The sequence below is a fragment of the Myotis myotis genome, unplaced genomic scaffold (assembly GCF_014108235.1).
Source record: "Myotis myotis isolate mMyoMyo1 unplaced genomic scaffold, mMyoMyo1.p scaffold_m19_p_18, whole genome shotgun sequence".
NCBI lineage: Eukaryota > Metazoa > Chordata > Mammalia > Chiroptera > Vespertilionidae > Myotis > Myotis myotis.
The window spans coordinates 18,519,544-18,543,868 of NW_023416322.1; the positions used below are offsets into that span (position 1 = coordinate 18,519,544).

The 24,325-nt window shown below is 41.5% G+C and overlaps 1 protein-coding gene across 2 annotated transcripts in view; it reads right to left on the reverse strand.

The window, feature by feature from the left end:
- The window catches only part of RGL1 (ral guanine nucleotide dissociation stimulator like 1), a 215,798-nt gene that overhangs the window by 143,857 nt on the left and 47,616 nt on the right, over positions 1 to 24,325 (reverse strand). The window contains exons 1-2 of one of the 2 annotated variants that reach the window (XM_036342703.1): positions 7,376 to 7,527; positions 6,753 to 6,916 (exon numbers count right to left, since the gene is read on the reverse strand). In XM_036342703.1, coding sequence (XP_036198596.1) covers positions 6,753 to 6,884 — 132 coding nt within the window. In that variant the 5' untranslated portion in view covers positions 6,885 to 6,916; positions 7,376 to 7,527. Of the gene's footprint in view, positions 1 to 6,752; positions 6,917 to 7,375; positions 7,528 to 24,325 lie in introns of those variants that run through there. The other variant, XM_036342704.1, reaches the window with a different exon arrangement.

Sequence of the window (24,325 nt, forward strand, 5' to 3'; positions counted from 1 at the left end):
TGTTATCAAATGCAACTTTTTAAAGAATGCTAATCTCTTCCTATCAATGACATACCAAAACCTCGACCTTTCTAAAATTTTCTTCATCTATAAAATTTCCTGAGATTCCCAGACTAGGGTCACTCATCAAGTAAGCAGAAGCCGGGTCATGGGGGAAGAGTTTATAGTGAAGGTATTCACCTATTTCCTCTTCCCAGCCCCTGAGAAAGGAGGTCCCACTGCCATGAGAGGAAGTACAACCTCTCCCAATACCCTACATTTGTATTCCAAGGAAAACTTTAAATAATGGCATCCCTTCCTTGTATTTGCCCTCGAAGGAGAGTTAAGTCCAAAGAACAGAAGACACTTCCCTTCCCTTTCCTTTCCTGGGAATGATTTGTTTGTAAGCTCTTCTCTCTCCAGCCCCTGCCTCTTCTGACTCATCAATCTTGCCCTGGCATGATAAAGTTTTCAAGGGAATAAAAATAGACCCTGAGCCCTAGCTGGTTTGGCTCCGTGGATAGAGCGTTGGCTGAAGGGTCCTGGGTTTGATTCCGGTCAAGAGCACATGCCCAGGTTGCGGGCTTGATCCTCAGTAGGAGGCGTGCAGGAGGTAGTCGATCAATGATTCTCTCTCATCATTGATGTTTCTATCTCTCTCTCCCTCTCCCTTTCTCTCTGAAATCAATTAAAATATATATATAAAGAGACTCTGAGTTTATGGTGAACACATTTTGGAAAACACTGGGCTGAAAGAACTGCTTTGCAAAGTCTTTCTTAGAGACCTAAAACCCCGTGAATGCAATCTCCATAAAACGAATCTGTTTTTGTTCTTCCTTTCTTGCTTCCTTCCTTCCTTTTTCTAAATTTACCTGGAGTTTCCTTTACTCTCTGTACCAAAATGCAAAGTAAAGGCAGGGTTTGTTCTAGAACTCAAACAGCACAGCTAAATTGTTTGCAAAGTCTATGATTTTTTACAGGAGAAAACTCTTCACGTATCAATCCTGTCTTATTCCAATGGTCATCTGAGCCACCTGAATCAACAGCCAGGATAACGCAGTTTAGAACCCAGCCCATCCCTCTGGTCCATGAACACTGTCCCCTGAGGGACACGCTGCTGACTGAAGTGTCACCCCTCCGCACACACAGGAGGAAGGGAGTAAAGCTGAGTAATTCTAAACCACCTGCATCCGCCCCTACCCCCAAAAGTGCTTGCGTACCTCAACATAGTCATGCTGTTTGATTGGGATTGACTGTCTTCTTCCCTGAAAGATCACCCTCAGGAACCTTAGCAAGGGCAGTCTCCTTGGAGTTAGGCAGCCATGCCTACCAGTTCAAATTCTGTAGTCATTTTAAAAACAGAGAAAAGAGCCTAGCTAGCGTGGCTCAGTGGTTGAGCATCGACCTATGAACCAGGAGGTCATGGTTTGATTCCCGGTCAAGGCACATGCCTGGGTTGCGGGCTCGATTTCCAGTGGGAGGCATGCAGGAAGCAGCCAATCAATGATTCTCATCATTGATATTTCTCTCTTTCTCTCTCTCTCTCTTTCTCTCTCTCTCTCTCTCTCTCTCTCTCTCTCTCTCTCTCTCTCTCTCTCTCTCTCTCTCTACCTCCCTGAAATCAATAAAAATATATTAAAAACAAAAACAAAAAACAGAGAAAAGATCTGGGAGTAAGGGTGCACTTCCAGAATGTGGAGGAAATCTTGAATTCAGACAGCAGTGTTCAAAATCAACTACTATACAATTAGTAGGCCAATACTCTACCCAACTCACTGACTTAATAATAAAAGTCTACATCTATTGCTTATTATATCATAGGCACCATTCTAAGTACTTTACATATTATAACTCAATTCTAAGAACAATCCTATTAATATGCCCTTTTTGTTGATGAGAAAACTGAAATACAGAAATATCAAGAAATGTAATGAGGTCACACAGCAAGTCTTGTTCTAGAGTTTGTATTCTAAGTCTCAGTATTCAATAAATAATTGACTAAGGGCCTCTATGTGCCAAACACTGTAATTGTGGACATATACAGATAAATATGAAAAAGGCCCTCACTCAAGGAGCTTACATTCTAGTTTGAGAGATAGCAATATTTAGACATACAAGCATACAAGTACCGTTCCTATGATAAGTCTTATGAGCCAGATAAGCAGAAGTGTTATGGAACTACACTGTAGGGTCACCAACCCTGACCAGGGGCTCAAGAATATCTTCCCTAAAGAGGTCACATGCGAGCACCCTCTAACGCCAACACTAAAATGCAACTATAATGAAAGGTTTGATAGCTAGAGTATTCCCCTTTGGTTTAGACTATGAAATGTAGTGAAAATGTCATGCCATAACTCAATGGTCTTACACTGGGCAACCTGGGACTCTGGCACCAAGAGTCAATGGAAAAAATAAGAAGTACAAAGTGGGTAAACTGGAGCTAGAGAGACTTGAGACTTCTCGGGGACGGGTGGGTGTCCCATGGTGACAGCAGACTGTTCTGTGAGCAGTGTCTCAAGGACATAGGAATACCCTGATGTGATTCTGGCAGCCTTTAAGGTCCAAGGAAGCAACAGGAGTTCAGGGAACGGGTGAAAATATCCAGGTTCCAAACAGTCAGACTGTTCACAATTGAACCCCAATCAATAGCTTGGAGCACATGAAACTGAGCTCACTTATGCAGAAGAGAGCTGCAAAGAGCCTAGCAGAGTTTTAGACTCCCTTTAAATAGAATGGAGTTCAGGACAGAGTGAAGTCTCCATGAGATACTAGGATGCTATATGAGAGAATTGGGAAGGGAGGCCAGTCACACGCACTGGGACAACACTTTGAGAAATGGAAGAAAGTTATGACTCAGCGGGCACGTTGGTCAGTGTGTTCGAACGCACCAGACATTGCAGGTCCAAGCTCTGTGAAAGCGAGATTGGTACCATTTAATGAGCTGAGGATGCTGCCCTTACAGAATGAGCTAAAGCAGTGGTTCTCAACCTTCCTAATGCCGCGACCCTTTAATACAGTTCCTCATATTGTGGTGACCCCCAATTTTATTGTTTCAAATTGAACATAATTAAAGCATAGTGATTAATCACAAAAACAATATGTAATTATATATGTGTTTTCCGATGGTCTTAGGCGACCCCTGTGAAAGGGTTGTTCAACCCCCAAAGGTGTCGCCACCCACAGGCTGAGAACCGCTGAGCTAAAGTCTCAGTGGGAAAACCAAATTTAGAGTCAAATTGATGTAAACAATTTTGGTAACAGCTTAATCAGGAGATAAGAGTATAAAATGAAGACAGAAAAACTTGAATTTGAATCCTACTCTGCCACTTACTATGTATCTTTGAGCATGGGCCTTGACCTCTAATCTTCAAAATCTTTATGAAAAATGTACCTATAGCTGTGACAACTAAATATATTGATGAATGTGAAAGTGCCACATACAGTTCTTCACACGGAGTACGTGCTCAGTAGATGATAGTTTCCCTCCCTTACAGACCCCGACTGGATATTATTCAGTCTCAGTGTTCCATTTCTCACTGCTGATGATATGTCTACTTTCCTCACTCAGTAAAAATACTTCAAAGCGTTTTTATATGTAATAACTTCCTTGGAAGGACATTTTCATCCCTTTGCCTCATGTTAAAATGTGTGGCAGAGAGAAAAAGAAATTCATTCAGAATCACAAAGAAGAACCCTAGTGTCACCAAACCACAGCCTTTAAGTTCAGCAAAGAGCTGACTCTTCAAAGATTAATACAATACACTCCCACTGCTTGTCCCAACTGTCATCCAGTGTGTTTTTTTTAATTTGCTCTCTTCCTGTGCCTCAGATGAATATGATTTAATCTCCAAAGCATGCATGATGAACACATTACTATTTCCTCCTCCAAAAATGGGATGTTACAATGTGAGGCCCCATTCCTGAGCTGGATAGAGAGGAAGAGGTCATGTGTCCAATCTCCATACAGGCATTCACTAGTTTCATTTTACACAGAGAACATCTCTGTTCCATGGCCATGGAGAACATTGCTTATCTTGGCAACCTTCTCACAAATGGAAAACACTGGACACAGATAAGTCCAGCACATTGTGGATGACTCAATGCAAATTCAGTCAGCAATAGTCATCATCACTTAGTGCTATCCACTAGTGAACCGAATGAATCACCTTTGTACCCAGAGATGGCAATATTTTGGTTGGTGTTATCATTTAGAGAAACAGCATATTACCATGAAATTATAATTATGTGATTACATAATTACTATGAAAATGATTCATCAATCAATCACCATGTATTTATTTCAACTTGTGTATAGTACTGTGTCCGTGCTTTAGGGTTTATAAGTGAAGTACAATTAAAACTAAGAGGCATGTTCCTGACTGGGTTGCTCAGTAGTCTGAGTCCCTGAATCACTATATGGAAAAAAGCTGCACTCTCATCTAAATTGGACTACTATGTGATTGAGAAATAAACATTTATTGTGTTAAGCACATACTTTTTTGATGTGTTTGTTACAACATTAGTGCTACTCTAACTAATATAGGTTTTAGTACTTTAAAGGACACAGGGAACAATAGACAAAGTCCAGGATTGGCTCAATAGAGAGAATCTATAGGGAATACCCACTGCATAAAACTAGATCCCCAAAATGTTATTCCCTCAACATTAAGGTGAACTTGGAAGAAGGAAAGTAGCTTATCTAGAAATATGGTACTGAATAGCAACAGGGAAGGAAAGGGGGGAGTCATTTCCCCTTAGAATTCATTACAACGTGCATACCCATCCATAGGTTTCCAGCCTATATTCACAGTGAGTGGTCTGAAAAACCACAAGCTAAGAATGTACTTTAAAGTGAATTCCAGCTGGTAGTGCTCCCAGAAGTAATTGCAAATTCTCTCTGGAGAAAACTCCCTTCATTCCAAGAAAGGTGAACCCACAGTCAAAAATCATAAAACGCACAAAGAAATAAAACACTATGTGCAAGAGCCAATACAAAGAACATATAGTAGAATAAGACTCATAGCTATTATAATTTCCAACACAAATCAGAAAACCATTGTATCTAATATTGTAGAGAAATACTCCTCCATATGTCTCTCTTGTTCTTGCATGTCTTGCTTTGTGTGCCAAAAAAAAATCAAGGCCTGGCTGATCTTTACCGAGACCATTTTTCAGGCCTGTGTTGCAGCAGGTAACCTTAAAGGATAGGGTAACGTCTCCCACTAGGAGAAAGTATAGCCTTGTTTACTGTCTACTATAAACTGTCAAGTTCCCCAAGATCAGTGATCCTCTCGTGTGCAGGTAGCTCTCTGTGTCACTCCTATAGGAATTAGGATATAGGGAACCAAAACAAACATGTTGACACTAGCTACTGCTTCTTCAGTGATTAATAAAGTTTTTTGCCTCTATATTCAAGAGTATAATTGTACTTCACTTATACACAACTGTGGCGAGCTAACTTGTAACTATCAGAAAATCTCAGACCCTTCACAGTTCTTGACAGTCTTAAAAATTAAAAATATGAAGAGAAAGCAGGAGCAAAAAAAAAAAAAAAACAAAAAAAAAAACTAGTAGAAAATTTCGAAAGAAAACAGAACTTCTAGAAGTAAAAAATACGATTGAAATTTAGGACTCATTGGTTGAGTTAAAGGGCAGGTTAGATATAACTGAAGAGATAATTAGTGAATTGGAAGATGCATCTAAATTTAATCAAAATGCAACACAGAGAGGAAATAAAGTTAATACATTTGAAAGAGAACTTAAGGAATATGATCAGGCAATACGCGCAGTGGGCCGGATGAGCGGAAGGGGCACAGTGCCCAGCCCAGGCTTGGGCTCCTCTCTGGCCCCCTGCCGCTTCACACACTACTTCGTGCTGGGCGGGATCCACAGCTGGCAGTAGCCCGAGGAGCTGGCAGGTAAGGCCGGGCTGCAGTGGCGCGGAGGTCCACTGATCCCTGCAGGCCAGGCCGAGGGACCCCACCGGTGCACAGGGCCTCTAGTATATATTAATGTAGCTGAATCTTAAAAATCTTAGAAACATGTTAAGTAAAAAAAAGTGAGATTTGAACTCTAAACACAAGTGCTGTGAGGACCTGCTATAATGATTTCTCATGGCAGCATCTCTCTCTCTTTACAGAAGAGAAAAACATGTGACTAAGCTTGGCAGTAAGCCTCTCTCTCCCATGGCTTTGCATCTTGAGCAGAGAAATGTGAGAATGAGGAGAGGATGGGAAGCCCTTTGGAATTTATACCAGCAGCAGTGCCCTGAGCAGTTCCTACTGATCTATTTCCAAGCCTAGTTTTCCAAACAACTCATCAATTCTGTGAGCCTCCACCATCCTCCAATCATTTCCCATCTCCCGTAAATTAGTCAGAGTTCATGTCTGTTGCTTGCAACCAAAGAGCCCTCACTGATCACGTAGCTGTCAAACAACAAATTTATATAATTCCACTTATTATGATTGATCCTTCGTTATCAACTTTCTCCCCATGATTTTATTTCCCAATTAGATTTGGTAGGATTGTACAAGAAGAATGTCTACTCACACACTGTAAGGCCTAAGTGCTATCTCTGTTGGCTGAATCCCTGTGAAGTCATTTAATGTCCAAGGGACATAACCCTGACTTACTGTTCTCCAGTCATGAAGTGCCTGTGGCCTCAAATAATAATTTTCCCAGCTGGCCTGTGGTGCTGGCTACACTCAGCATTATGGTCTCAGGGGTAAGAAAATCCATCCTTGCGCCAACCGTGTTATTTAGGGCTGTCTTACCTCCTCAGTCTTTAAAACTTCCCATATCCGAGCATGATCTTCCTCCAGCCAGTGCCCTGTGCTCTCCACCTTGGCGGGAAGTTTGAATTTAGACACCACTTGAGTAGGCTCTCCCACAGGTTTCCCCTCCATCTTGAAAGAGCCAGGCGGGAGGCATTACGGACCTGAGTGGAAGAATAAAGTGCGATCTAGGTTAAAGCATGAAGCAACGTAAAAAGAGACAGAGAAGCAAATTATCGTGCTTGATTTGTGAATAATGAGACCGCTGTCCCAGTATCACAAAAGCATCAACTTTTACGGCCACTTTTTATATTTTAAATATTTGTTCTTGGCATTTTAACACAGGCTTCTGGAGGTAGAGGCACATCTTGATGATGAATGAAGTGATATAATGTTAAAGCAAAGTGAAGAGCATCCCCAGCTTGTCCCTCTGCTCTGGCCCCCCTGGAGGAGAGATGAAAGCGGGTGGCTGTAAGATGAGCCTGAGTGATGCCCCCATACTGCACGCCATGCCGTGCATGTGCAAGAAGCACTGGCTATGGCGTCAAACAACGACTGCACACTTGTTTATACAAGGCTCCACGCTGGGCATACACAAATAATTCAGTAGTTTGAATCTTAACCTTAAGAAGCTTCGTGTCTCGGGGCAGAAAGGGTTGTATACAAGTGATCGCTGTATAGAGTGTTACAGGCTAGTGTGACAACAACCGTATTTCCTAACGGCAGATGGAAGCACAGAGGAAGATTCTCTTCTGTGTTTATTGGCTGTGTTACTTTCTTGAGCTCCAGTTTCATCGGCAGTTGCTATAAAAAAAAAAAACATTTAAAATTGATAGCTATTCTATAAAGTCTACTCTTTGATATCTTTCTATCTGCCATTGGCTTATTCAGAATCACATCATGCCTGCTTAGCACCATACTGTCCAAAGGCATCTTCTGACCTCCGTTCAAGTCCCTCAAATCTGCCCTTCTCAGGGTAATTTTTCTAAAAGGAAAATCGAATGATGATGTTCCACCTACCCGAAACTTTTCCCAGAGAATAAAATCCAAACACCTTAATGTGACATCCAAAGCCCTTTATGGCTGCCTTCCTCCACCTGCCTCTCCCACCATGCCCCCCTGCCTTCTCAGCCGCTCTGTTTCAGACACTTGAAAGTACTTATGGACCTCAAATATATCCAGTACCTTTTGTCTTTGTTTGTGACGCTTCCTCTCCACCCACCCCCAAGAGAATAAAGACTCCTCCTTTGTTAATTTTTATGTATACTCTGGACAGATTTCCATCATGTTACCTACAAGACTTTATTATATTTATTTGCTTTCCATTCTATTTCTACCTCCCAGCCTTTTAAGCATCTTGACACTAGATATGGTGTCATATAACAGGGTAAGTACTAAATAAATGTTTAATGAATTGGTTAATTCAGTCAATCATGAGAATCCAGATGTAATATATTCAGGTAACCGATGGATAAGTCAAGTTACCTCTTTAACTCTGCTATTGGCTGTAAGTCCTTCATAAGAAAGGGCCAAGTCTAACATTCATCGTACACTCCAAAGCAGCTAGCACTGCCAGCTGCAACTGCTCATTAGTTAACAACAGACTAGGTTTCAGGGACCCGTCCTCAAGGAATTGAGCGTGGCTGCAAAAAGCAGGTCCTCACAAAGCCGACTGCCTACATAAAAGCAAATGGAAATCAACACTGATAAGCGGGCAGGGTTGATAAGTCAGAGGATTTGAGAAAAGGGCCTTTGGCTGTGGAGTTACTTTGCTGCCTCCCGTTTCATCTGTAAGCCATCTGCCTGCAGAAAGCAGTGATGAGGGAGCTGCTAACCCAAGCCGCCTTACAGTCCTGAGCAGGCTGGAGCACTTCAGACACTCCCACTAGGAACCAGGAAACAGGACCTTTATAATTAATGAACAAAGTTGTTCTGAGTGGACATACTAATGAATGATGCTGACACATACATGCAAGGAAATAAACAAAGCAGAGTCATGTGGAGATTTCAGTCCAAAAAGGAAATTAAAATAAACAGGCAAGATGGAAACAGGCCAGATGAGTAAGTAGGGAAGGAAATTCCATTGTTGTTATTGGAGGCAACACCGTAAACAACAAATAATAAATCAAAACAAAGTGGGAAAACTACATGAAATGGTTTTGGCTGTGTCCTTTGTATATCATGGAAACGTAACAGGATAAAATACACAAACTACAAAACCTCAGGGTGAACAATGGGACATCTTTAAGCCTAATGTATCCCAGCGCCCCCACGCCCTCACTGGTGTCTGCCCACAGCTGCTGTGTCATCTCCGCAGCGTGGGTGAACGTTGGCAAATTTTCAGTGTTGGACTGAACTCCACTGTGTACTGACTCCCCCCACCCCACCCCGCCCACCGATCATTCCTCGCCCTGCTTGGGAAGAAGATGAAACTCTGAGTTTTAAACCATCCCAAAGCACCTGGGAATGAAGGACGGGTGCAGGGAGGCAGCCAGCTCTTATGAGGCTCTTCAAGCATTTTGATCCCCCACCCCATCTGAGACTTGAGGCCCCTTCACCCAGCCTCACTCAGTACCTCTCTTCACTCGCGCGTGCGGGCACACACACACACAAAGGCTCTCCATGCAATATCTATTGGCTCCCGTTGCATACCAGCCACCATGCTGGGTACCTTCTGCATTATCTCTAATCCCTACGATAACTCTGCAAGGTAGCTATCACCATTTTACAGCAATGAAAGGTTAGATTCCGAGAAGAGAAGTAGCTTTAATACATTGCTAGAAAGCTGTAAGGGTTCCAAGATAATGCTCTCTGTCCTAGGTCAGTTCAGGAGACCTTCAACCCCCACCCCCTCGCCCCCACCCCCATCCCCATCACCGTGTAATACAAGCCCTCTCTCCGGCCCCTCCCCACGGACTAAAGTGTCAGTGTCTTAGCTAATGGTCCCCACAGTACCCTCTGCACAGATGGTCAGTCTGATGAGTTCACAGATAAGAGTGGGATAGAAAGAGGGAGGGAAAATAGATTACTCCTTTTTCTTTTTGCTCTCATCTCAACTTCTGGCCAGGGCAGGCTTGGTGAGCGTGCCCTGTGCAGTCACACAGGCCTTGAGCTCAGAAGGGCCCCATACTTGGTTCAATGATCTACTGTCACTGTTTTGAGATTTTTAATTTTCAAACGAATGGCCCTGCATTTTCATTTTTCACTGGCCCCCACATATCATATAGCCCATCCTGCCACCTACCTACCTTTTCTCTCTTCAAATCGAAAGTTCCACTCCATACCTTTGTTAAAGATGCATTATAGGTTTCCTATCTGTTTCCCTGGAAGTCTATATACTGGAGTCTATAAAGCAGGACGAATATGTAGACCTTCTCTACCTCTGACATGATGCACAACTTAGAACTGACCTATTGCCTTTTTTCTTAAAACATACAGTCAAGGCTTACAGGCTAACTGCCATACAAACACCACTAATCCAAGCTCATTCAACAAGCAAGGTGAACGCACTGTAAAACTAAAAGGCAAAATCTTCAATTCTATTCAATAATTTGTCTAAAGATATCATAAGCCTTATGAGCTCTTCTGGAAATCCGTTTTGAAGACTGTCAATCTAAAACACCTGAAGCCCATAGCAGACCTTTTGTTTAAACGGCTGAATGGTGAGATCACCCTTCAGTTGGAGGGAAAGTGGAGAAAGGAAGCTGTGTGTATATAAAGGCACATATCTGATCAGATAACATAGAAGCAAACTTCTGCTCAAAAATGCAAAATACAATTGCTAGAGAACTGTTTTTGTATAAGCGTAAAAGGTTTGTGATTATCCACTGTTTCTACTGCATGAGAAGTAACACAAGGACCAGGAAGGTGCTTGTGCGCGACACTGAGAAACACTCTGCAGATGAGAAAAGCCATGAAAGGGTTTGTGAGGTCACTGTGCCATCAAACCCCAGAGCCCTAACATGTCCACCAAAGCTGAACGGTTGTTTATTAATATGTTTAAAGTTAGGTTAAATCCAAACACCATTCTAATCAATATTTATAAATTATAGCTATCTTACAGAAATTGATAACAGAAATTAGTGAAACTAATAATTTGATTATGATTATATAAATAAGCAAAAATATAGTATTATCAATGAGAAAGTATTTCCTTAAATAAATTTTTTTCTTTAAAATTTGTGCTTGTAAGGTCTGTATTTTTATTTTAAAATATTTACTACACTATGCTTATGATATAACATGTATAATAGCATTCCTCCCATTTCTTCGAAAATAATCATTAAATGATGGCCATCATATTTTCTATGGTCATAACAGAGGGCTCATGACAGCTTCATATCCTAAATGATCAATAAGTACCAAAAGTAAATGAGCAGCTCCTAAGGGGCTAATCTTAAAATCATAAGTATTAAGTGACAAGCTAAGAGCACAAAATTTTAACATTACCAGTGTCTGTTCTTGCCATTTGATAAAAATTATCCATAACTCACAAGAACATTTTTAAACCATAGCTTTAAATATAAGTGCTAGGGCCCTGGCTGGTGTGGCTCAGTTGAATGGAGCATTGTCCCATACACCAAATGGTTGTGAGTTTGATTCCCAGTCAGAGCACATACCTAGGTTGTAGGTTCCATCCCTGGTTGGGGCACATAGGGAGGCAACCAATCAATGTTTCTCTTTCTCTCTCTCTCTCTCTCTCTCTCTCTCTCTCTCTCTCTCTTTCTCTCCCTTCCCCTCTTGCTAAAATTAATAAGCATGTCCTGGGGTGAGGATTTAAAATAATAAGTGCTAAGGCACAATTTCACTGAAATCTGTATTTATTGTATTAATCTCCATGCTGAATTTTGTTTGCTAAATCAACATGTACTTTATTGAATTTGACTTTCCTTCTGATGATAGTAAATAATGTATGAGACATCGCCCTAAATCATTATCTTTTCCTCCTCCCTCTCTTCTTTACATACTTTGGGGGGGAAAAAGTGTTAATACTCAGAACTTTGCTGAGTATTTGCATTATCTGTTAGAACCGTGCTTTTCTCCTTCCACCATGTGAATTAATAATACAGTATTTATGCTTTATTCCTTTTACACACACAAACTCTTGCTTCTGTCTGAATAACTTTATTTTTTATTTTTTAAATCAACTCAGATTTATCCTAATCTTACAAATGCCTGGCATTTGCCCCGTTCCAGTATCTTCCAGTGATTACCGGTATTTCTGTCCATTCTTTCCTCCTATCTTCTCTCATCCTCATTCTTCCTCCTAATGACCTGAGGTCCTGTCCAGATAAGACAGGTTTGTTTACACTTATCTCCTAATACCTATGACTCTTCCACCTACAAGTCTATCTACATAGTATTATATGTCAACTGTAATTGAAAAATAAAAAAACTGTCTTAAAAATAATAAATAAACACAGTCTTTGCATTTACTCAGATTCAGAATAGCATAATACAAAAAGCACTGAAATTCCAGTCAGAAGACTGGGTTCAAATCAGGAGGCTACAGTAAATTCTCTATGTTACCCTTGGGCAAACCAGTTCATTTTTCTCAGCCTCACTTCGTCATCTTCACTATGAACAGATAGATTGCAAGGCTGCTGAGATCCCTTACATTTATAAAGCATCCGCCTCCCCCCAAATGTAGAAAACAAAACTAATATGCATTGAATTATTTTTCCGGTCCAGCTGAGGGATTTACACTACTAAATGAGTCTGTGATTTATCTCATATTGTGTATTTATTCCCACATTATGCATTATTCAAGTCAGACAAACAATACGATAATATAATAGCCCCTTGGCATTCATGGATATATCATCTGAGTTTTGACTATTTGAGAACACCACAAAATTCTCTGACACCTTGTCAACTGTAGGTTTGCTAAGGCTTTGTAAAGCTGGTGTTTGGTGCACTTGCCAATCCTTAGCACCCAGGTCCTGGGTCAGTGGCTGACTTCTATAGTCATAATTGCCATTGTGGTGTTGACGAACTGGGGAATCCAAGAAGGTCTTAAGATACAGCCTTCCCATTTGTGGGGGTGCATCAGAGCGGCCTCCCCAGTCTCTTCCTCCTGAAAACAGGGCTAAAGCAGCTCTCTGGGATCCAGGGTTCCTGTGTGAAATAAAGACTGGGGCACAGACAGACGTCGGATGGGAAGGACTCCGGGAGGCTATGGCATAGAGAGATTCCCAGCGCTGGGCAGTGTTTGTCCAGGGAACGGAGGCATATCCAATCCTCTCACCATAATACTAGAAGTTGGTTGAGTTTAAAGTGACTGTATATGTCAGTCTTTTAGGAGGTAAACAGATCCTTGTTGCTTCTTCCTCTTAGGACTCTCAGCAGCCTTCTAGTGTATTTGCTTTCCTCACCTTACTCTGGTCACCCCTGCTAGACTGCCAGCTTTTTGAGAGCAAGGCTAGACATACATTTATTGCTTCAATTTAAAAAAAAAAACTCAATCGCCTTTAAAAATTTTTTATTTTATTTTATTTCCATTAAAAAATAAAACCTTTACTGAAATAAAAGATTAAGCATTTGCCACTACGATGTATTTGGAACAAATGTCAACCATTGGGCAACCATTTTCAAAGGCGTTTTAGTTATGTACTGTCTCACTCAAGACTGAGCGAGGTTGCACAACAGTCTGCAGAGTCCGAAGTGACTTTCTCTGACTGCAACTGTCTCCTGTTAAATGTAGAAAATTAAAGAAATGTAAAACATTCCTGCTTCATGCAAGTTGATATTTTTTAAAGGCTGGTCCAACTGCACTTCAGACTTTGTGTACTTTTCCCCCCTCACTGATAGTATTTGGCAGAAGTTTTTAAAAATTATTTTTTTTAAGCCTAAAAAAAAAAAAAAAAAAAAAAAAACCAGACTGGGGTTTGTACTACCCTTGTGAACCTCCTTGGAGAAATGCTGCTCTTTTGCTCAGCAATTCCTGCTCAGCACAGAGAGCCAACACAAGGAAAACAGCTGTGCTTCTTTCCTGGTCTCCATTCAGCCCAGGCAGTCTGGAAACAAATTTGCAAAACAGACATGGGGGAGGGAGAGGATATCTAAACAGATCAGAAGCTGAGAACAGGAAGAATCCCTCAGCAAAAGAGAGAATTCTAAGGGACTAAATTTCCTATGGCCTGCATTTTTTTATTGGGGTGCCATCCTATCTAATAATAGACAAACATGGTAATTGACCGTACCTTCACTACACCTCCCATTGGCTAATCAGCACAATATGCAAATTAACCACCAACAAATATGGAGGTTAATTTGCATAATGCAGGCAGGGTGGGCCAGCACGAGCCGCCATCTGGGCCCCCGTGTGCTGCCTAAGCCCCGCCCCCAGCCGGGATCCCTGTGTGTGGCCCTGGGCGGCAGGGTTTGGCGGCGTGAATGGGCCGCCTAAGCCCCACGCCCAGCCGGGAACCCCGTGTGCGGCCCTGGGCAGGCAGGACCCCAGTCTGTGGCCCTGGGTGGCGGGGCTTGGCAGCATGATCGGCTCGAGGAAGCCCTATTCTTGCAGGAATCCTCCTGCAACGGGCTTCTAGTTGATTAATAAAATTATATAGGTTTCAGTTATACAATTCTATAATACATCATCTGTATATTGTATTGTGTGTTCAGTTATTCTGAACACACAAAATCGAATCTCCTTCCATCACCATTTATCCCCACCCCCCACCTTTACCCTCTTCTACCTCCCACCACCACTTGTTTCCTCCGCTAATCACCAATCTGGTGTGTATCTGTGAATTTTTGTTTTGTTTTGTTTTTTACTTAATCCCTTCCCCTTCATCTCACCCATCCCCCAACCCTACTCCCCTCTTAAAGCTGTCAGTCTATTCTCTGTATCTATGAGTCTGCTTCTATTTTATTTGTTAGTTTATTCTGTTCATTAGATTCCACATACAAGTAAAATCATTTGGTACTTGTCTTTTTCTGACTGGCTTATTTCACTTAGCATAATACTCTTCACTTCCATACATTCTGTTGCAAAAAGTAAGATGTCCTTCTTTTTTATGGCCAAGTAGAATTCCATTGAGTAAATGTACCACAGCGTTTTTTACCCACTCATCTACCGATGGGCACTTGGGCTTCTTCCAAATCTTGGTTATTGTAAATAATGCTGCACTGAACATAGGGTGCCTATACTCTTTCAAATTAGTGTTTTGAGTTTCTTCGGATATATTCCCAGAAGTGGAATTACTGGGTCATTTTTAATTTTTAATTTTTTGAGGAAACTCTATACTGCTTTCCACAGTGGCTGCACCAGTCTGCATTCCCACCAACAGTGCATGAGGATTTCCTTTTTTCCACATTCTCACCAACACTTGTTTGTTGATTTATTGATGATAGTTGTTCTGACAAGTGTGAGGTGATATCTTATTGTGGTTTAATTTGTATTTCTCTGATGATTAGTGACATTGAGTATCTTTTTATCTACCTATGGGCCATCTGTATGTCGTCTTCTGAGAAGTGTCTATTCAGGTCCTTTGCCCATTTTTTAATTTGATTGTTTGTTTCTTTGGTGTTGAATTGCATTAAGTTCTTTTTAAGTTTTGGATATTAGCCCCTTATCAGATGCATCATTGGTGAATATGTTCTCCCATTCAGTGGGTTGTCTTTTCATTTTGTTGATGGTAGGCCAATATCCCTGATGAACATGGATGCTAAAATCCTCAACAAAATATTAGCAAACCAGATCCAGCAATACATTAAAAAGATCATACACCATGATCAAGTGGAATTTATTCTGGGAATGCAAAGTTGAAACAATACCCGTAAATCAATAAATGTGCTTTATCACATAAACAATCTGAAGGATAAAAATCACATGATCCTATTTATATATGCAGAAAAAGTACTTGATAAAATCCAGCACCTATCTATATATAAAATCCTAATATGCAAATAGACTAAATAGCAGAACAACCAAATAACTGGTTGCTATGATGAGCACTGACCACCAGGGGGCACACGTGGAACATGTCAGGAGTGGGCAGCAGGTGGCAGAGCGCAGAACATTGCGGCCATCGGCCGCGCTGGGATGGTGAAGCAGGTGAGTGGGGGCGCCAGACCAAGGCAGGGCACTTGTCTCTGTCATCGAGGCCAGCCTCTGGTGGTTATTGAAAATTCTTTGCACCCGTGTACCACAGTCCCACCTGGCACTTGCACCTGCTGCACCGGCGCCAACTGTTCCGCGCCATCAGTGCATGGGAGGACAGGGGACTGGGAGCTGCGGCGGGAGGGGCCAGGCAGGGGCAGAGAGGATGTGTCGAGACCCGCCCCGTGCCCACGGCAGCTCCTGGCCCACAGTTCCTTTCAAGGTGCACTGGGTCCCTCGTTTACGATAAAAATTCTCAGCAAAGTGGGACTCAAGGCTACAAACTTCAGCATAATAAAGGCCATATACGACAAACCCACAGCCAACATCCTACTCAATGGGCAAAAACTGTGTTTCCCTTAAGATTGGGAACAAGACAGGGATATCTGCTTTCACCACTCTTATTCAACACAGTACTGAAAGTCCTAACCACAGCAATCAGACAAGAAGAAAAAATAAAAAGCATCCTAATTTGAAAAGAAGAAGTAACACTGTCATTATTTGTAGATGACATGATACTGTATGTAGAGAGCCCTAAAGAGTCCAAAAAAAAACCCCCAAAACTACTAGAACTGATAAATGAATTTAGTAAAGTAGCAGGATAAAAAATAAACATCCAGAAATCAGCTGCATTTTTATACACCAATAATGAACAACCAGAAAGGGAAAATAAGAAAACAGTCCCATTTACAATTACATCCCCCCCCCTCCAAAAAAAAATACCACGTGGTCGGTGTGGCTCAGTGGTTGAGTATCGACCTGTCAACCAGAAGGTCATGGTTCGATTCCTGGTCAGGGCACATACCCAAGTTGCAGGCTTGATCTCCAGTGTAGGGCATGCAGGAGGCAGCTGATCAATGATTTTCTCTCATCAATGATGTTTCTATCTCTCTTTCCTCTTTCCTTCCTCTCTGAAATCAATAAAAATGTATTTTAAAAATAAAATAAAATACCTAGGAATAAACTTAACCAAGGATGTAAAAGACCTGCACTTGGAAAATTAGTAAGACACTAAAGAAGATACAAATAAATGGAAGCATATACTGTGTCCATGGATAGGAATATGTTGCTTTCTGGATGTACATTCCCTGATTTCAAATTGTATTAAAAGGATACAATAATCAAAACAGTATCACAGTGGCAGAAAAACAGACACACAGACCAACGGAACAGAACTGAGAGCCAAGACATAAACACATATCTGAGCAGCAGCATTAAAATATCCATAGTACCCAAAGCAATCTAGAGATTCAATGCAATTCCTATCAAGGTACCTGTCAATTCCTATCAATGGTGTCTTTCACAGAACTAGATCAAATATTCCAAAAATTTATATGAAACCACAAAAGACCCCAAATAGTCCCAGCAATCTTGAGAAAAAAAGAACAAAATTGGATGAATCATGCTACCTGATATCAAACTATACTACAAGGCCATAGTAATCAAAACAGCATGGTACTGGCGTAACAACAGACATATAAATCAATGGAACAGAATAAAGAGCCCAGAAATAAACTCAGGCTTTTATGGTCAATATTTGACAAAGGAGACAAGAACATACAATGGGGTAAAGATAGTCTATTCAATAAAAGGTGCTGGGAAAATTGGTCAGATACATGCAAACAATGAAACTAGACCTCCTCCTTACACCATGCACAAGAATAAACTTAAAATGAATTAAAGACTTAAATGTTGGACTTGAAACCATAAAAATCCTAGAAGAAAACATAGGCAATATTTTTTCAGATATATCTCCTCAGGCAAGGGAAACCAAAGAAAATAAATAAATAAATGCAACTACATCAAACTAAAAAGTTTATGGCCTGCATTTTTATTACAATAAAAAGCTCAGCTTAAAGTGAGATGGGACTATAAATCACATGACTGTCCCAAACTCAAGTGTTTCACAATTCTATGACTCCAGCTCTAACTGGCTGAATGAGAGCAAAATACAAAAACCCTTAGGGGAGCACCATCCACTTCAGTAGTCACAGGCTAAATGTTATCTTTAAGTTGAAGGCAGTCAAGCTGATTCAGATCAGAGTCACCCTTTAGGTTCCAACAGTAAAGACAGCAACATCCTTAACATTCCCTTCCCACTCCAACCCACCACAGTGAAGTTAGCATTCACCCACACTGGGCTCTGGGCTTGCACCTCATAAGCATCAGTTCATCCTCAAAACAGCCTCAGGAGAAGCTCAGATCAAGAGAGATTAAGGAACAAGACCTAGAGCAGTGATGGCGAACCTATGATACGCGTGTCAGAGGTGACACACGAACTCATTTTTTTGGTTGATTTTTCTTTGTTAAATGGCATTTAAATATATAAAATAAATATCAAAAATATAAGTCTTTGTTTTACTATGGTTGCAAATATCAAAAAATTTCTATATATGACACGGCACCAGAGTTAAGTTAGGGTTTTTCAAAATGCTGACACGCCGAGCTCAAAAGGTTCGCCATCACTGCCCTCGAGTGTTTCTCTAGCCATCACCCCGAGTTATGCCCTCACCACCACACCGCACTGCTCTGCTTTCATAGTCGATATTCCACTTAGAGAATAGTGTCATGTCCATGTTCAACATCTAAATTCCCAGGAATCTGAGCTCTTGAAAGGATTCAGAGGGGGCTTCTCATGGGAGGAATGCAAGAACCTAATGGTGCAGGGGAAGGAAACCTGTTGAGTTTATCAGTTAACACGCAAAATCATTGTAAACTAACTTCCAAACAGATTGACCTTCCTACATGTCAGGTTAAAGATCAGTCTGTTCTCAATCTTTCACTTTACCAAAACCAGAAGTCTATTCTATTTAATTACAGTCATTTTACTAGGCCTTAGGATAATGGCAGGTCGTGTTGGGGGAAAATCTCTTTCAAGAAAACACTTCTGGGAGAGGTATGTGTGGTGGCCTGGCACGAGGCCACCCCTCATCCCCTCTCTCAGTCTCTAAGCAGCAAGGAAACCATGACTTCTACACATGTCATGTGTTCTCAATTCTAATCCCTTTCATTAGGTCAGGTAACATCTTGCTGCATACGGAGGACTCTTGATTAGTTTCCCACCGTAGTGATTAAATCTAGTTGGTACTGCTGAATACCCAGGCACGAATTTGCTGGACTAACTAGATGCAGAAAGCTTTATATTTAGAGCAGCATCTTCGTTTCCATCTAACTATGGTGTCCCTTCCCTGACCTTGACCTCTGAAATAGGACTAAATGCCCATAAGTGGCGCTAGGGACACAGGAATGGGTCCAATATCCATCCAGCTCGAGCGAGGGAGGGATCTGTGTTGCATTGTGTTAGGGGGAGTTCTACCACTGCCTTACATTTTTTACTTGCTTCTCAGCATTTTTTATCTGCATCTGTGATATAATCTGGCCAACCCATTCCACGTGGGATCAAAAGCTCCCTCACCATGTGAACAGAAGAACACTAAGAGACAATGAATTCAAAGAGGAACCACTAGAATGCTGCTTCCCGACGCTGACTCTTACATAAATCTCGTGGGCTTATCCCCTGGTGACCTGTGTACCCACAGCAAATTTAAAAAAAAGAAGAAGAAGAAGAAGTAGCCCCAGCTGGTGTGGCTCAGTGGTTGAGCATCGACCTATGAACCAGGAGGTCACAGTTCCATTCCCCATCAGGGCACATACCCGGGTTGTGGCCTTGATTTCCAGTAAAGGGGCTTGTGGGAGGCAGCCGGTCAAAGATTCTCTCTCATCATTGACCTTTCCATCTCTCTATCTATCTCTCCCTCTTCCTTCCTCTCTGAAATCAACAAAAAAAAATTTTTTTAATTTAAATTCTTAAAAATATATGTATTTTTTAAATCAAAGCAATATCTTACAGAATTCTGAGAAACCCTCCCAAACACTTGAACTTGCCATAGCATAATGACATTTTCCTGAGTGAATGCAGTTATGTTGGTCACGTGCCACATATATTGGAAAAGGTGCAATCATTATTGTTAATGATTTTCCATTGTTTTCAAATAGTCTATTAGCGAACTCTAGAAGAACAAACCAACTGCTTTTTCTAGTTTCTTCCTTTTTCCCCCTCTCATGTTCTATAGGGTGTACCATAGAGAATGGGTCCTGCATTCGTGCGGATTGTTGCATGAGAGGCAGCTATTGAATCTACCCTCCACGGTCCATTAAAGATAGAACCCCACAATATTTTGGGGTTGAACCAAAAAATCTTAAGCCTAACTAAGGCAGCTGAAAACCAAGTTATATTCTCAAATCTCAAACAGGTTTCTGAAACATTCGAAAACTGCTTTACATAGCAACAGAGTCAGGAGTGTTTTCAACTCAGCCTGTGGGGAGAACCTTGCTGGGATATATTAAATAGTTACTGAATTAGAACCTCCTTTTTCTTTAAAACTGAAAATATCCCTAGCAGGGCCAAGCTGGATTTCTCATCAGACCTGCAGAACAGCGCCAGCCGGCCATCGCAGCCTCTTCAAAGGCTGTATGAAATGACTGTGTACATCTGCAGGGTTTCTGCGTTTGATCCTAGATTATGTTCTCGCTAAGGTTAAGGGTGAGAGTTTGGACAGATGTGACTGTGGTCTAATTGGCCCATTTTATCTGCCCTTTTTCCACACACATACAGTATTTGATAGCCAAATTTGTGAAATGTCTCAATTTCAATACCAACACACAAGGGGTGGATGGAATGCGGGGCTTGAGTACTGGGTTAGGTGTCGGTTTGAGTTTCAGAGTCAGTATAAAATCCATTGCAGCATCTGTCTGAGGGGAAACAGGATCATTTCATTCCGTGTCACCATTTCATTCCAACTGGGTTGCAGTTTCTTTTCTCTTTTAATTTTCCCTCCTGAAACTTTTACAGGACTTTCCACTTTCTCCATTTCTTTTTCATTGCCACAGCTTGACCTTGCTATTTGCAATAAACCAGAGTGGAAACCTGATGAGACTGTGTCTTGGAGTCAGACCTCTTAGCACAACAGCAATTGTGCAAATTTCGCATCCCTGCCTTCTTAGCTGAGGGGGGGGTCACTGGCTCAATATGACCTGCTGCAAGATGGCAAACTTCCAGGGACATGGCCATGAGATTGCTTAAACCAGCGGTTCTCAACCTGTGGGTCGCGACCACTTTGGCGGTCGAACGACCCTTTCACAGGGGTCGCCTAAGACCATCCTACATATCAGATATTTACCTTACGATTCATAACAGTAGCAACATTACAGTTATGAAGTAGGAACGAAAATAATTTTGTGGTTGGGTCACAACATGAGGAACCGTATTTAAAGGGCCAGAAGGTTGAGAACCACTGGTTTAAACCTTACCCAGCACCATGCTATGCACAGGAGGGCAGGGGGAGTTCCTAACACTTCACTTAGTTATAGCGTAATCATCATTCAAGGTGTGCGTGAGGCAGAGTTGAATAAAGATAAGTAAGTGTAAGTATGTGTCTTCCTTTAGTCAGCCTACCTACTGGGAACTCTTAATCCAAATCACTGAAACATCGGAAAACATATGAAGAGAAAGATGTATTTCAAAATTATAGGATACATTTTTTAGTGATAGGGTAAGTGTTAGAAGAGAGATGTGCACAGGGCATTACATGGAGAGAGCTCTGGGAGGTATTAAATTGTTATTCAGGTAACACTGAAGCTCAGAGAAGTTAATTGCTCAAGGTCACACAGCAGAATGCCTATTTTTTTAAAAATAAATATTTTATTGATTTTTTTTTTTTTACAGAGAGGAAGGGAGAGGGATAGAGAGTTAGAAACATCGATGAGAGAGAAACATCAATCAGCTGCCTCCTGCACACCCCTACTGGGTATGTGCCCGCAACCAAGGTACATGCCCTTGACTGGAATCGAACCTGGAACCCTTCAGTCCACAGGCTGATGCTCTATCCACTCAGCCAAATCAGTTAGGGCGCCAATTTTGAATATAGATCTGTCTCGTTTGGAATGAAGCTTCCTTTTCCATTCTGCCATGGCCTTCCCGATTTTCCACAGAATCGTGGCCATGTTTATTTGTGGCTTTGTAACTTTAATACTTAATGAGAAACACTAACTCTTTGCAGTCAAGTAGCAGGGGAAAGGCCAAGAGGGTTATCTGAAATTTTTGCTTCCTTATCTGTACTTCCTTAGCTACCAAAGCCCAGAGTCAGCTTCTCCCCACCTCCCCTCAGGCTCCACTCTGCCAGCTCCTTCACATTCCCTGGAACATATTCACTTCCCTAGCTCTGCCCTTCCAGAGCTAAATAAACAATTATTCCACTATTTTTAAAAAGGAGAAAACAGAAGCAAAAAATTGACAGTGTCTCCCACTTCTTATTCACATACGTAAAATTTTGCTACAGAAGTATGGTGATCCGTAAGTCTAGGTACATTTTAAGACTTTCTTTAAAAAGCATATGGAACCTATTACAGTACTCACTGACTTCTTCCCTTCGCCCCTGCTCCAGAGGGTGATGGGTTTATGATTTACAGCTCTGGTGAGTGTAGTCTAGGGTTCATTGCTCCAATTTGATTGTGGTTGACACTGATTCTGGATACCAGAGAGGTTTTAATTGCTAACTTTATTGTAGTCTAAAAATGATTTACATGCGAGTGAAGCTTAAGCTCAGAATCACAACTTCTAGGCACTGTTCATTTCTCCACTTCAGTCTGGACAAAAAGAAAGTGTGGGGTTTTATTTTTTTACCAGAGGCCTGGTGCATGAAAATCGTGCACTGGGGGTGGGGGCGGGGCGGGGGGGGGGATCCCTCAACCCAGCCTGCGCCCTCTCACAGTCCGGGAGCCCTCGGGGGATGTCCAACTGCCACGGAGACGGGAGAGGCTCCCGCCACTACGCTCACCGGCTGTGAGCCCAGCTTCTGGATGAGGAGTGCTCCCTCTGTGGGAGCACAATGACCACCAGGGGAAGCTCCTGCATTGAGCGTCTGCCCCCTGATGGTCAGTGCGCATCATGGCAACTGGTCGTTCCGCCATTAGGTAGATTTGCATCTTAGCCTTTTATTACATAGGATTCTTTGGTGTGGCCTGAAAAGGAATTCCAAACTAGTTATTTTATAACATCATAAAAAGGATGAAGTACAGTGAAATCAGGTCCAAATAATTGTGAGTCCTACCTGAGAAATAAGCACATCGATTAAGTCAGCCTAGAAATCTGCCAACTGGCCACCTGGGTGGAGGTTGATTAAATTCCTCCTCCCTCTCTGTTGCCTTGCCATAGACTTCCAAAGTTGTTTAGATTCTACTCCTGTTCCTACTGGACCAATTAGTCAAAAATAAATTCTGTGTTCTCCAAATTAAAATCTGGCAACGCTAGCTTTCCGTTTATAACAGGCTGTCATAGCTGGTGTCACATAACCGAAAAGGAAATTGAAATAGAAAGGCAGGACTTCGGATACACTAAAGCAACACAACAGCACTGACATCCATTTTAAATATGAGCCTCCCAGTTTGAGCCACTGAGCCAACTGAACACCCACTCTCCTTTTCCCCATCATTATCTTAGGGAGAAGAGGTAGTGACGTGAGCTAAACTCCTCTGTGATCCTCTGAGCTGGACCTGACCATGTAAGCACCTTCCTCTGGGTCAAATCTTCTGTTCCTCCTCATTACATAGGTTTTTCCTTAACCCAGTGTGCCTCCTCATTACACAGGTTTTTTTCTTAACCCACTGTGCCCCATCCCAGCTTCAATATAAACACAAGGACTGTCTGACACTGTGCCCAATACAGGAAAAGGCTTTATACAATGGAGAAATTGTTGACGCCTTTATTCAGTTTCCTTTCACTGTCTCCAAAACCTTGTCCTCAAAAACAGAGCAAAAAAATAGGTATAATTTTGATTTATTCAAACTGGATGGCTATTGTGCTGGCTTATTGTCGTTTTTTTATTTGACAATCAAAGGGAAAAGAGGTCAGTGCCCCTGACTAGTCAGGTATTGTATGTTTTCAAAATTCTTGCGGCACACTGGTTGAAAATCAATGACCTACTGAATGGGAGAATATGTCTACAGATGACATATCCAATAAGGAGATGATTTCCAAAATATATAAGAAACTCATACAACTCAATAGCAAAAAAATAATCAAATCAAAAATGGGCAAAGGACTTGAAAATACATTTCCTCAAAGAAGACATACATATGGCCAATCGACATTGCCAAATATTTAACTTATACATTCACCTACTGATGGACATTAGTGTTGCTCCTAGTTTGAGTTACTTTAAAAAAGGTGAGAGGAACATTTGTGTCCAACTCTTGTGAGGACATATCCCTTCATTGCTCTTAGATAAATACTTACATGTGGAATTGCTTGGTCACGTGATAAGTACATATTTAACTTTATGAGAAACTTCCAGAACTCTTTTCCAAAATGGTTGTAAAATGTTATATTCCCATCAGCGGTGTATCAGAGTTCCAGTTACATCATACCCTCACCACAGTTGGTATTGCTGGTCATTTTAATTTAGCCACT